This window comes from Anastrepha ludens, chromosome 4, assembly GCF_028408465.1.
Source record: "Anastrepha ludens isolate Willacy chromosome 4, idAnaLude1.1, whole genome shotgun sequence".
Classification (NCBI taxonomy): domain Eukaryota; kingdom Metazoa; phylum Arthropoda; class Insecta; order Diptera; family Tephritidae; genus Anastrepha; species Anastrepha ludens.
In genome coordinates, this window is record NC_071500.1 from 74,494,668 (window position 1) to 74,508,609 (window position 13,942).

The window sequence follows — 13,942 nt, forward strand, 5'->3', positions numbered from 1 at the left end:
CTGATGCGTGAAGTTGTGATTTGTTTGTGAATTACCTGTTATTTGTGCAAATTTGTTTATGAAAACTTGTGAACATTTTAAGCTTATAGTTCCATTGCTTTGTGTAGTGGTTTCTCACTTATAACTAAGAAGATTCGCATTTGGCGAACAGATAGTAAAAATTTGCAGTATCCGTGTTTTTATCGAACGTAAACTATTTTTGTGTTAAATCGTACAAAGAGAATTGTGCAAACAAAAGGTGACCTGCTGCAAAAACAAGATGTTTTTTTTTTACTGTTAACATTAATCACATTCCCAATGTTAAATTATCCACTATATATTTAATAAAATCAACTATTAGTTTACGGTTTCGACGGAATTTCAATTGTAATTGTAAATTAAATTAAACAATTATGCTGTATTCACGGTGTAGAGAATTGTATCCTTCTTGGCTTATATATATGTGTATATATAAATATGTACACACAGCGGATGCTGGCGAATAATCTGCTAAGTGCCATGAGCCACAGTTGCTTTAATGTTTTTTGTTAATGCCGATATTGTATACTGTGCCGTCGTTGTAGTAGTATTTATTATATTCTCTTTTATTAATTTTCATTTAATACTCATTCGTTTCATTGGTAAATTTCAGTGAGATTTTTGATTTCGTTTAGTGCAGAAGGGCTACATAACGTTACTTTACGGCGCAAACATTTCTTAATAATTTTTTACGTACGTAAAAAAGTGCATCGGGTGATGGACTGGTGTATCTTAGATCACGGGAAATGTTTAAAATTGTGCAGTGCTGTGAGTGCTTAAAAGTGAAAAGTTAATTGTGGAATGTGGATGCAAGGTATTACTTCAGGATGCACTGTGAGATGTAATTATCATAAATAAGAAATCCAATATCCTCTATGTAATTTTTAAATTTTGTTTACTTGACCTGTGCGGTTTCTACTAGTGCGTGCATAAATTGAACTTTAAAGGTCTAAGAAACTAAATATTATATTAGTTATTAATTGGAAATACCATATATACTGCATTGGCTAAAATAAAGCTCACAGGGGCTCACAGGATTATTAATAATGCGAAATAATTCAATAAAAACAACGTGAAATATTGCACTTTTTCTTGTTTGGACGGAGTACGGAGGGGAAGGGCGGCGTGACACCGCTCACCACCCCTATTCGAAAAAGCAAGATCCCACCATTACAACTATAAAAGCCCCAACCTCCTATAGGGACCATACAACCGCCCGGAAAAGCATTAAAATTACGATTTTCCACGACCGAATTTTCCTAATGTTCTTATTGAAATACCGTTGAGAGAGAGAAATGTATACGCATTTGTTAACTCAGCTAGCAATTAACTACTCGTATTACTAAAATTTATAAATGCATTTTAAAAAGAACAAGTACTGCAGTCGAAAATTTGCAATAAAAAATCATGCGTATTTCACTACTCATGAATTTTTGTTTTCGAAAGGACCTTCGGCTCAGTTCACTCGCTTGGGATTATATCCCTCAATCAATATGTATATAGAATTCTTTTTCTAAAATAAATTGTAAATATAAATTGTTCCCTTTTGCTTGACTGAGTTTTTTCTTGTTTCGGTTTTGTTTTTCTCATTTTCTTTCCTTTGGGAGTTCGTCCCGCACATTTATTTGGCATGGTAATTGTAATAAAATACAAAGTGTTATTTAGCCATTTGGTGTTTATAACTGAATATAGGAGAAGACTACCACAAGCTGGTACCGTATCGAATACTTTCAGAGCCGGAGCATTTGTTTCCATTCGGACGACATGACCAAGCCAACGTAGCTGCTGGATCTTTATTCGCTGCACTATGTCTACAACGTCGTAGAGCTCATACAGCTCATTGTTCTATAACCTGCGATACACGTCGTTGCTAACGTGCAAAATGCCAAAAATCTTCCACAGAACCTTTCTCTCAAATACTCCAAAGGAAGCCTCATCGGATGTTGTCATCGTCCAAACTTCTGCTTCATACGATAGGACGGGCATGATGGGGGGTCATATGATGTGTTAGTTTTGTTCCTCGAGAGAGAGCTTTATTACTCAATAGCCTACTTAGTCCAAAGTAGCATTTGTTGGCAAGAGAATTTCTACGTTGGCTGGCATTTTTATCGGTGTTAATGCTAATTGAAGTTTCTTAAAACCTCGAAATCATAACTATCAACAGTGATGTGGGTGCCGATACACGAGTGCTCCGACTGTTTGTTTGATGACACGAGGTACTTCGTTTTGTCCTCGTTCACCACCAGACCCATTTGCTTTGATTCTTTATTCAGTTTGGAAAAGGCTGTTAAGACCGATGAGGTAAATATCCTTGTAATACGCCAACAATTGTACGTTCTTAAAAAAAAATGTGCCTGAGCGATTAAGTCCTAGTGGTAAAGCACCGACAGTTATTTTGACACCTTGATCATTTGACACTGCAAACGTTGTCTGGGTGTCTGACTTTGATCCATCGATGTGGATGATTCCCCACACTGATTTATATCTCAATAGCGTCGTTAAGCAACTGAAAGTATTAGCGAAAGAGTGCTCCCCTTAATTAGTTGTGGTGTTGATATTATATCGAGCTGATTAATAGATCACATGTATTTCATTTCAAACAAAGAATGCAGCAGAGAAAGCTTCTAAGGTGACATCCTTAATTAGTAGACTGATGGCAAACATAGGGGATTCAACCCAAACGAAACGGGAAATAAATGGCTACCGCGCTCTCCGTTCTCTTATACGGGGCTGAATTGTGGGCAAATGCGCTAAAGGTAAAGCACCGATGCAAGCTCTTAACATCGGTACAACTAAGATGAGAGTTGTGTCCGCCTACCGCACAGTATCAGGACCAACTGTTCAAGTAATAGGCGATTCAATACCGATAGACTTACTAGCTTTTGAGAGGAAAAAGTTGTGAGCTCGAAAGGAAGAGGTAATGGAAGAAAGATTTAGCAAACCTGCAGCGCTCGATATATGGTATGAAACGTTAAGGCTATGGCATGACCGCTGGATTAACGAAACATGTAGCAGATGAACGTCTAGGCTAATAAAAGTCGTCGCCATTTGGAACAGCAGGAACTTCAGTAAAGTAAATTTTTATACAACTCAAATGCTTTCGAGGCACGGGTGTTTCCCGAAATATCTGTTCGAAATAGAGAAATATGAACACCCTACATGCATATACGGGGTGACGCTGAACACACATTCTTCCAATGCATGCGTTGGGAATAAGAATATCGAACGCTGTAGAATGTAGTCTTGGGAGATCATCAGTGGTTTCGCGGTAAAAAACTCAAAATTTATTAATGAGTAGATTTAGATCAATCTAGTTGTTAAATAGAGCTTTTAAGTTCCACTAAAGAGTCGATGGCCTAAGCTGCTTGTACTCTATTTCTTTAGATATTAAGCACAGTATTTAATACTATGTTTAATAATTATAATAATAATAATAAGTTCCACTGAAAAATTCGCATGACCGATTCTGTGTGTTGGATGTCTGTGGGTAATGAGGTATGGGGTGGATTGCTGAGGTGTGACGGCCTATTCGAAATTAGTGGGATTGTTGTTGTGAAGTCAATAGTCGTTGTTATAGTGTGGTCAATAGTTAATGAGAAAGAGTCATCGACTGCAGTTGTTTTTGGGATAGACTGTGTGTAATTTAATGTATCATTGTCGTAGTTTCGATTTCTTTTGCTATGTTGTTCATGTCTTTTATTATCGTATTTGATGGAGGAAGAGAGGAGAGTTTGGATATTCTCTTTTTTAAATATAAAGGGTTTTCCAAAAAGAGGTGTTATTTTGATATTCAAAGAAAAATGCTATTTTTTAATATAAATGATCGGATGTTTATTTCATTATAAAGAGGAAGGTATGCCGTTAATAGAGGAAAATAACATCGGGCAAATGACCATCACGACCACGCTTAGAGGACAATATCCTTTCCATAACCGAATTGCAAAGAGGCTGCCCTATGTCGTCGATAGCTTCACGAATTCTATCTTGAGGTCTTGAATCGACCCTTGGCTGTTGGCGTAGACTTTCTCTTTCACGTGGCAATTGTGATCACCTCGTCGAGAGATAACACGGTCCGGAAACTTTTCCCGTAAAAGATCATTGGCTTCGTTGTTTGTGTGGCACGTAGCGCCGTCTTGTTGAAAATAAACGTTGTCCAGATCAATACCATCCAATTCCGGCCATAAAAAATCGTTAATCATCTCTCGATAGCGATAAATAACACCTGTTAGTGGAAAACCCTTTATTTACGGTCTCTTTGTTTGTTGAATTGTTAACTATGCTGAAGAATGAGGCTCATGAAAAGTAGAAAGTTGGTGGTATTTACGCTTTGTGAATATTGACTGCACCGCGAAATGAGCATTTATTGCCTGTTTGAATGGTTACTATTTTTTTCAATTGCAAGAATTTCGGAAGCGTTTTTTTGTATAGTCAAGACATTAACAGTTCTTACACCTGATGGGGTTTGAGTAGCACAGTCTTACATTGGTCGTATACCACGAAACATCAACTTTTTCCGGAAGGTAAACGATAAAGTTAGAAGGACTACGCCACTTGGAGTTGGTTGACGTTTTACAATTTTGAGGAATTTGTAAATTTCTACAACACCCTGTTTTTGTTAATTTTCTATTATTTCATTGTCTGCACTTCATTTAAGCATAGTATCTTTTTTGTTTTTTTTTATTACCCATTTATTTATTGCGATAAACAGATTGCAATATTTATACTTAAAACTAAGATAGTCTACGAGACATGCATGGAAAGCACTCATGGTGCAACCATTCCTCAATTTTTGCTTTTTAACCCATGAGATCAATTGTTGATTTCGTCTTCAATCTGTTAAAGTAAATGATATTGGTGGTAGTTTCTGTAATTAATGGGCTTAGGTGCGACCGGGTAATTATTGGCAAGCATTTTGCTTGAGTGTAAAGGTGACTTGAACAGATTTGTCTCATTTTATTTTATTTTCCAGTCTTTGAGACATTGAGTTATTTCATCAAGTCCTATTTGGAGTTTAGGAAAAGCCACATTAGGGAGGGAGTCAATTGCGATTAAAGCGGTATCATCTTCAAAAGTTCCGACTTATAATACTGCCTTGGGGTACACAAGCTAAAATTTCGCAGAGCTGAGATTGTTCTTCATTTTGTTTTACAAACCAGTGCCGATTTTTTAGGTAGGATTTGTTAAAGATATAATAATTTGTGGGTAGAGTAGCCTTAATTTTACAGAGTAAACCATCATACCAGGCACGGTCGAAGGCTTGGGATATGTCGAGAAATGCAGCTTTGCAATATTTCTTGTGTTTAAATGCTTCGTGAATATTATTTACGAGTCGATATACTTGTTTAATGGTACCATGAGTTTTTCTGAAACCGAATTGGCGCTTGATTAATTTTCGGTCTTCAACAGCAACAAGCTGTGTGTCGATGAGATTCCACTTTTTCGGCGCTTTTTCCGGGTTTAATTATTTGTTAGTTAAAAAAGAGATAGCAAACAAAAATGTGTCGTTTGCCGTAATATAGAGTGACTGCTGGTTGAAAGGGATAAACGATGTGTTTTTTTATTCTCCATTAAAAACTATCCAGTAATTCACCAGTAATCAAAATTCTGCGAATAAGCCAAGATTTGTTCTCAGTGAATAGTTTTGCAGTAAGAAGTTGCAAGTTTTTGTGACAGCTGATATTCCTTTAGCGCGCAAATAGGGAAGGGACGTGACAGCTTCCACCCCTATTTTTAAATATTGCGTAAACTGTAATTTACAGAAATGTTCACTGTGGGTGACTCTTCTCTTTAAGAGAAGAGCCTAATTTCCCATTTTTTACTTACGTTTTCGCTTGTTTTGAGTGTGTGTGAATGAAGACACTGAATTTATTGAAAGCATATAAAAACCATCCATAGTTATAATTTAATTTAATTCAACAAATCTCTTTTGTTTAATTTTTACAAAACTGGAACTCAATTCCGCTTCGGAGATTTTACTTCATATTTGCCGATATGGCTAACACAATGATAGCTTCAATGGCTTCAGAATATTTTTGGAAAATTTATTCCAGCAGGTTTATTTAGGGTGCTTTCGCGCAGAATTGTCTTCCGTGTAGATGGTTTGGAAAGAGGACAGTCCAAACTTTAAGGAAATTCCCGCCATTACCCTCTACTGAAAATGGTGTAGAACATCATTATTCAACACGTTATAAAATATATTGTATTTTAAATCAAAATTCGGATATATTGACTACATTTTTGTCTAATAGTTTTTAAATTAGGTTCACGCACTTAGTCATTATAATCAACACTTTCGTGACAGAAAGCCAACCCACCATGTGCAAAGAAAATTTAAGTTTGACTCCTAAGTGTGCTTACTTTTGAGTATTTAGTTATTAAAAAGAGCAACATTATTAAAGTGTTTTTTGTTAATAACTTTTGAACGCCTTCAGATTTTTAATTCTGGGCCTAATACACATCGATTGTCACCCCATTGATGTTTTTTGACCAATTCTTCCACATGTTTCGCAAAGTAAATAATTACCTAGAAAATTAGCAAGTTCATTTACTTTCGACGGCAAATACTACTAATAATTGCTGTCTATTCGCCATTCGTTAATGCATGACGAATTGAAGCCGCCTTAAGAAAAAAAGGAACGGAAAGCATCTGATAGCTGCAGCGTCAGATTTTTGCTTGCCTCTGCTCCATTGAAAGTTGAGAAAATGCGTAAAAAATACGTAATAAAGTGATTTAAATTCATGAAGTTTTGGGCTTGTTCGAGTTGCAATCACGTTTCACGGTTTTTTAAAGTAAAACGTTCGATGTGAAAATCCGGCAATTTTGGAGAAAGATAGTGTTGGAAGCGTCAAAAATTCGGCCATTTTTACCCGCAAATTGTTTTAAACCAGTATCAACATTTTTCTTTGCACTATTGTTTAATTTTTGTTAATAAAAAATTCACTTTATAAACCAACGAACAAATTAAGGATGCAATATCTACCAAAGTTTTTTAAACAAAGATTTTTGAAAAAGTTGTGGCTCACTTTCGCTGTGACTCACTGTACACTGATATACTCAGTGTTTTTTATTTTAATTAATTGCTTGTTGCAGTTTTTTTAATTTCCCATTTAATTAATACGCGTTGTCTGCAGTCCCAATTCACAATTTCAAAATATCGGAAAAGGTTAAACATTATGTAAATGAATTAACTATTATTGGATACGAATTTGAATGTATTGAACATGTTTTATTAATTTAAATCACTCAAAATAATAACAACAAATAGCGATACTATAAATTTTTGTTCAACCTTCAACAGAACTCAAACAAAAGTAAAATTGTATGGTGCGGATGACAACACAGCTATCAGTAGATCTTTGCTGACAAATGGTGATCGCAAAGTGCCGTGATCTTCAAAATAATTCCCTCATAGAATAAGTGCTTGCGTTAATAGATGAACGCGACTGCAAATAAAAAAAAATTCATGGAAACCATACTAAATCTGAGTTGATAAATAAAATAAAATGAAGAACGATATATGTACCGTAAGTTGATTACGAATACTTCTCAGGAATGAAAGTATTCTCAAAGGAAGGCTTATAACTTCCATTGCCAGTTGATATATGTACATAATATGTACGAGTACATACAGAAGAAAGAAATCATAGTGCAGTGCATAAGAAAAATTTTATATTCTGGAACAGACTACCATACCATAGGTGACAAAAAGTGCTAAGGTGAATAATATATGCAACATTGGTCATACCACATTATGGCCTTACTGAATAAATTATTTTTTCCAACGCCAAGTACATCGTCCATGTCAACAACTGCATCTACATCTGCTCCAGCATCAACATTGCGAAAAGTATCATCGACACAGGGAAAAACATTAGATCAAGAACATTCCCGAAAGCCCGAAATAATTAGCAGTGGAGTGACAGCAACAGCAAGTCGATGGGCTCAAAACAACCATCAACCGGTGCACTCAAAGAATTACTTAAGGTTAGTACCCAAAGAAAGTAAAATTCAAATGATAAGCAACATGAACATTTCCAGAAGTAGTGAAGACACACATGTATATTTGAGGGAAATAATTCACTTAATTTATTTTATTATATATATGTATAAATTAATAATACCAGATATTCAATTGAATGTGATTTTGTTTCGGAATACCAGTTCACGATTTGCGCCAGAAAATTTGACTACGTCTTATCCCAAAAATATAAGATTTACTTTCGTCCGAAAAATGATTTTCCATAACATTATCGGCTTATTTATACATATAATTACAGTGCACTCGCGATAACTCGAATAGCCGCTAAGTCGAACGACGTGCTAACTCGAACTCATTTTTTCCCCTATTGACTTCTTTGTAACTCGAACAATAAAAAAGCGCTATAACTCGAACAAAAAAACAAATTTATTTGTACACACATTCTTTTCAAACATGTACATTTTGTACATAGATGCATATGTAATAGTATATGTAACTATATAAATTATATGTATACTAGTGTATTGTCTATATGAATATTTCGGCGTTAATATCCCGTTAGTTTTCTGGGAACAACATCTTGCATTGACCAAATTGCTTTAAATTTGTCATTTGTAGTATATCAGTGCACGTGAGTAATGGATCGTAAAAGGTTGAAGTGTTTAGCATTAAAAGAGAGGGCTGAAGTCCTTAACAAAATTAAACGTGGACGTAGTGTTACTTCTCTAGCGAAGGAATATGGGGTAGCCAAGTCCACCATAAGTCTTATAAAAAAGAAAGATAAGGCAATTTATGGCTTGCACTAACGCTACCGGCAACCATAAGCTTAAACTTCTCGTTATTGACAAAGCAAGAAATCCTCGTGTTTTCAAAAATTTTAACTGTCCGGTGGAGTACAAAAATTCCAAATCAGCCTGGATGACTTCGGCGATTTTCAAAGACTGGTTTCATAATTCGTTCGTGCCGCAGGTAAAATCCAGATTCATTAAAACAATTTTTTTAACCAAGTTAAATGACTTTAATATTTAGGTAAGAAAATATTTGAAAGATGGGGGACTACCTGAGAAGGCTCTTCTTCTAATTGATAATGCCCCATCACATCCCAACGAAATCGAATTAAAGTCCGAGGATGGTTTAATTTTAACTATGTTTATGCCGCCGAATGTGACACCATTGATCCAGCCAATGGACCAAAATGTAATTCGTATAACGAAACTATACTACAGAAATTTTCTACTGGCTTCCATTTTCAACAATCGATCGAAAAATCTATATCGATGACTGTTTTTTTAACATAGCACACTCAATTGATAAGTCGAACAAATTCGATAAATCGAACAGCACCTGTTTTAATTAGTTCGAGTTATCGCGAGTGCACTGTATTAGCAAATTCATTGCGCTTTCGTCTGGTCGCAAGTGGAATAAACAGCTTTCTTCGAGCGACTCTATAATAGAATCCAACTTTACGTAAAACTTGTGTAGCAGTTTTTTAAATGTTTGGTGATGTAATTCGATGGGTAACCTTCGCCATGTTGATTATGCTGCGCTCTTCTCCGATCCATAGGGTTCTTGGACGGCCAGACCTAGGCTTAGGTACTAAAATCCCACTTTAAATAAAAGCGCAACTGAGTTCGCCAGGAGGTCAATTATAATAACAAGGAATGTATCATCCATAATTATTGTTATTTCTTAGAAGATTAATTGATATTATTGTAGTATATATTTTTATGACAATGTTGTGTTAGGAATCAAGTGTGAATCATTGCACTATGTTCAATATATAATATAATTGGCGCTTACACCCTTTATTGCGTGCTTTGCCGAGCTACTCCCCCTATTTGTGATGTGCGTTTGATGCTTTCCACAAATGGAGGGACCTACAGTTTTACGCCGACTCCGAACGGGAGATGTGTTTTTTGAAGAGCTTTTTCATACTAAAAATACACTCGAAGGACTGCCATTGTCTGCCCAAGAACGATTGCTATTAGAAAAAACTTTTTCTATCAATTGGTGTTGCGTGCCCAAGGTTCCGAACCGGTGCACTTCCGCACGCATTAACCCATTTGTCTACGGCTGCATCTGAGCTGTGCTTAAAAGTTGGGATTGTCGTATCGGCTACTGCAAGGCCAGCTGAGAAAGTCGTTTGAATGGAATAGTGCCCATAATTAACCCTTAACATTTTACTTTAAAATAAAAAAATAACACTGAAAGAAATTGTTTCTTACTTGAAGTTATTTCTAAAGGGTGTAAAGAGTGCGAACTGAAGAAAATATCGCAGCTGTATCGGTCAGTGTTAATGATGTCCATGATTTATCGATTCGTCGCCGTTCGCAGCGATTGGGCTTCTGTTACACAACAACGTGGAAAATCTTGCGAAAGGATTTAGGAGTGAAGTCTTTCAAAATACAGCTGATGCAAGAATTGAAGCCGAACGACCTACCGCAACGCAGAATTTTTGGTGAATGGGCTTTGGAAAGTTGGCCGAAGATCCACTTTTATATCGAAAAATTGTGTTCAGCGACGAAGCTCATTTTTGGATCAATGGGTATGTAAATAAGCAGAATTGTCGATTTTGGAGTGAAGATCAACCAGAAGAATTACAAGAGCTACCAATGTATCCAGAAAAGGTCACAGTTTGCTGCGGTTTATGGGCTGGAGGTATGTATCATTGTATCGTACTTCTTCAAAGATGCTGCGAATCGTAACTTAACTGTGAATGGTGAGCGCTACCGTGAAATGATATCGAACTTTTTTTTGCCCAAAATGCAAGAGCTTGACTTGCATGACATTTGGTTTCAGTAAGACGGTGCCACATGCCACACAGCCCGCGTAACAATGGACTTGTTGAAAGGCGAGTTCGGTGAACATTTTATTTCACATTCGGGACCTGTAAATTGGTCACCCAGATCGTGCGATATAACGCCTTTAGATTATTTTTTGTAGGGCTATGTTAAAGCTCATGTCTATTCAGACAAACCTGCTTATCGCATTGCAAGACACCATTTTCTGTTTTCTCTTTTCTGTTCGACTGCTAAGCCAAATATATTTAATGTTATCTCTCTGTGAATGCATAAGCAATGGTCAGCTGTGTCGAATTTTGTTAATACCAAAACAAAAATGAAACTCTCACATTCAAATAATCCATTCTTATTGCTTTTATGGTCAAGCCAAGGATCTAAATAAAAATTGAGATTGGCCCCATTCTGATTATTTTATTGTATTTTTATATTTATTTTGATTTATATAGAGCTAAAATTTTCAGAATTTCACCGTTTAACGTTTTAGATCAATCCTTTTGATCTATATTTTTCGATAAATGGTTGCACTAAAGGTGGGTGGGGTTAAAATTTTGAGAGAAATTTTACTTAAACCACTTCAAAGAAAATTTTAAAATACGAGTATAAGGGATAAGATGTACAATGTGCCATTTCCAAAGTGTGTAATAAATTTGTTTTGTAGACAGTTGTATCTGGCCTGCATGAACCAATAATATTGTATATCCCAATAAACTCAATAAACTTTAAACTAATATACTCAATTTTTTTCTTTGAATAGCATTGTTATTAAGTTTGATATCATAAACAAACTTTCGTGAAATCCAGATATATAACTACATCGCTGGTCAACAAGGCAAAAACAAGTTGTATAGCCGCCATACAGTTAACAGCTATTCAGTCAATTCGCCCCGTTCATTAATTCGCAAACAAGATCGCAAAATAACATACAAACAAAATATCATATGTACGTAATCTGCAATAAATTTATGTATACGAGTGTGTTGTTGCTGATACACACATACATACTATATGCATACGTATAAACATAGATATATGTGAGAAGGATTGTAAATGAAAACAATCACATGACTCGCTAATCGGCTGCCACCCGTGATTATTATGTCATACGCTTGCCTGCTGTTTGCTCGTTGATATTGCCGCTTTGCTTTGTTGTATTCGTGTTATTTACTTACTCTCTTATTGCTCTCAATGTTGGTAGTGTTGCCACTAAAAAACTATCTGCAAGTGTTTAAAAATATAATATCTACAAATGGGTTTTCATACAAATAAATCATTTAATTGGTTGAGGCTATACTTTATATCATTTTGGTATGTATTTATTGTAATTAAGCGTACTTTTTCATCTCAAGAACTGCATTAAAGTTATTCATTCAGAACATTAAAAAATAGATCCAGACACCTTAATCTGTATAAGAAGTGACCTGTAAAGTTTTACATGTAATCCAGCGTTGGATTCGCCTCACACCACATAACTACATAAATTTTCTGTGAGCTGATGGACCAAAAAAGCTCAACGTCATTAGACTACGAAAGAGATCTAGAGTAGTTCAGCGTATTCCGGGCGTGTTCCAGAGTGACTGACCTGAGATATGACAAATTTAAAAGAAATTAGTCGAGGTGCAGAATTTCTAAAAACTCCGATTTGCTTTTTATCCATGAAATATAGTGAAAACCAGCGCAGAAAAGTGAGCAGAAATCCAAGAGAAGACTTATTAAACACTTTACTGAAATCTGAGAAAATAACACCAGTTTGAAGATTATAACTTAGTTTTGCAATCTCAATACTCCCATTTTTATAGGTGATATTACTAAAAATCGTATTTATGGTCGGATTTAACTCGTACTTGTACATGTGTTCGAAAAAAATGAAGGTGGGTATGAACTATACCGAGTATGAACTATATCGTACCATAGATACGATTTTTTAGAATATCTTGACAACAGGGTTCAAACAGACGAATATAACTTTTCAGATGTACTCGGCAACTCACTAAAATTGCATTGCAATCGGATGAACGGTTTAGGTTTATGGAGAGCGCAACTAATTTGCTTATGTATATATATAAGTATAATAATAATAATTATTATTATATGTATATAATCGGCACTTACACCTTTTTCTGTTGCTTGGGCGCGTTCCTCCTCTTATTTGTGGGAGCGTCTAATACTTTCCACAAATGAGGGACCTACATTTATACATAATCGATTTTTTTTATTTATTTAAATGGTAAAATCCACAAAGTTTGGTACAGTTCTATTAAAATGGCAACACCGATTGTTTGCCCTTTCAAATTGCTGATTGCTTTCGTAAGTAGTTTTGTGGACTCGAAAATTTGGCTGTGTATTTGCTTGCTTTGCTAGACAAATTGTAAGTCTGCTCTCATTGCTTGTTTGCGTCAGTAATCGAAATCGTGAACATCATTGCAATTATTGTCGAGGAATGCGAACTGTTTCCATACCTTCTATTGCAGGCACCGAATGATAAGGGCGAAACTATGCTTCATTAAGGTGGCATAAAGCCAAATTGCAACAGTTCATAACAGCAAAGACTGTTGTAATGAAGAAAATTTAAAATATTATTGTGTGAAATTTTCCAGACAGGCTTAGAACTGGCTGATATTTTGTGGTGATATTCTGGTGCTGATATATATATATCTATATGGTGCTGATATTTTCGGCTTAGAGACAGTTTCCGTAAACCTTAGAGTATAAATATCACATACCGTAATTGCTAAGTTATGTGAGAGTCGAGTTTATATTTCTTTATTTCGTAAACCCGGGGTATTTATTTTAGAGTATAAATATCCCATATCGTAAGTGTTCAGTAATGGGAGAGTCGAGTTTATACTTTCTTATTTCGTATACCCAGGGTATTCACTTTTGTGAATTGGAAAAGTAAACGTTTCTCGAAAATTGAACTACAACAAGCATTAAAATTAAAAAGTATTAAATTTCAACAAAAATTAAGGAACAGCAGGTATTTCTCAAAGTTTGTAGTAATCCTAAAATTTTGTTTGACGAACATCGGGCAATTGTTTTTACACCGAACACAAAGAGAGAGAGTTCGCTCACTCTCACAGCGAACACAAGTTACCCGGCCAAATATACGTCATATGTAGTGTTGCCATACACAAAAATTATTGAGGA

At 35.5% G+C, this 13,942-nt stretch overlaps 1 protein-coding gene across 5 annotated transcripts in view; it reads left to right on the forward strand.

Moving 5' to 3' along the window:
* Positions 1 to 13,942, forward strand: part of LOC128859838 (folliculin-interacting protein 1) — a 42,040-nt gene continuing 28,098 nt past the window's right edge. Inside the window, exons 1-3 of one of the 5 annotated variants that reach the window (XM_054096945.1) lie at positions 1 to 238; positions 632 to 859; positions 7,317 to 8,002. In XM_054096945.1, the coding sequence (XP_053952920.1) occupies positions 7,746 to 8,002 (257 nt within the window). In that variant the 5' untranslated portion in view covers positions 1 to 238; positions 632 to 859; positions 7,317 to 7,745. Of the gene's footprint in view, positions 239 to 282; positions 367 to 631; positions 860 to 7,316; positions 8,003 to 13,942 lie in introns of those variants that run through there. The other 4 variants (XM_054096946.1, XM_054096947.1, XM_054096944.1 and 1 more) reach the window with 4 other exon arrangements.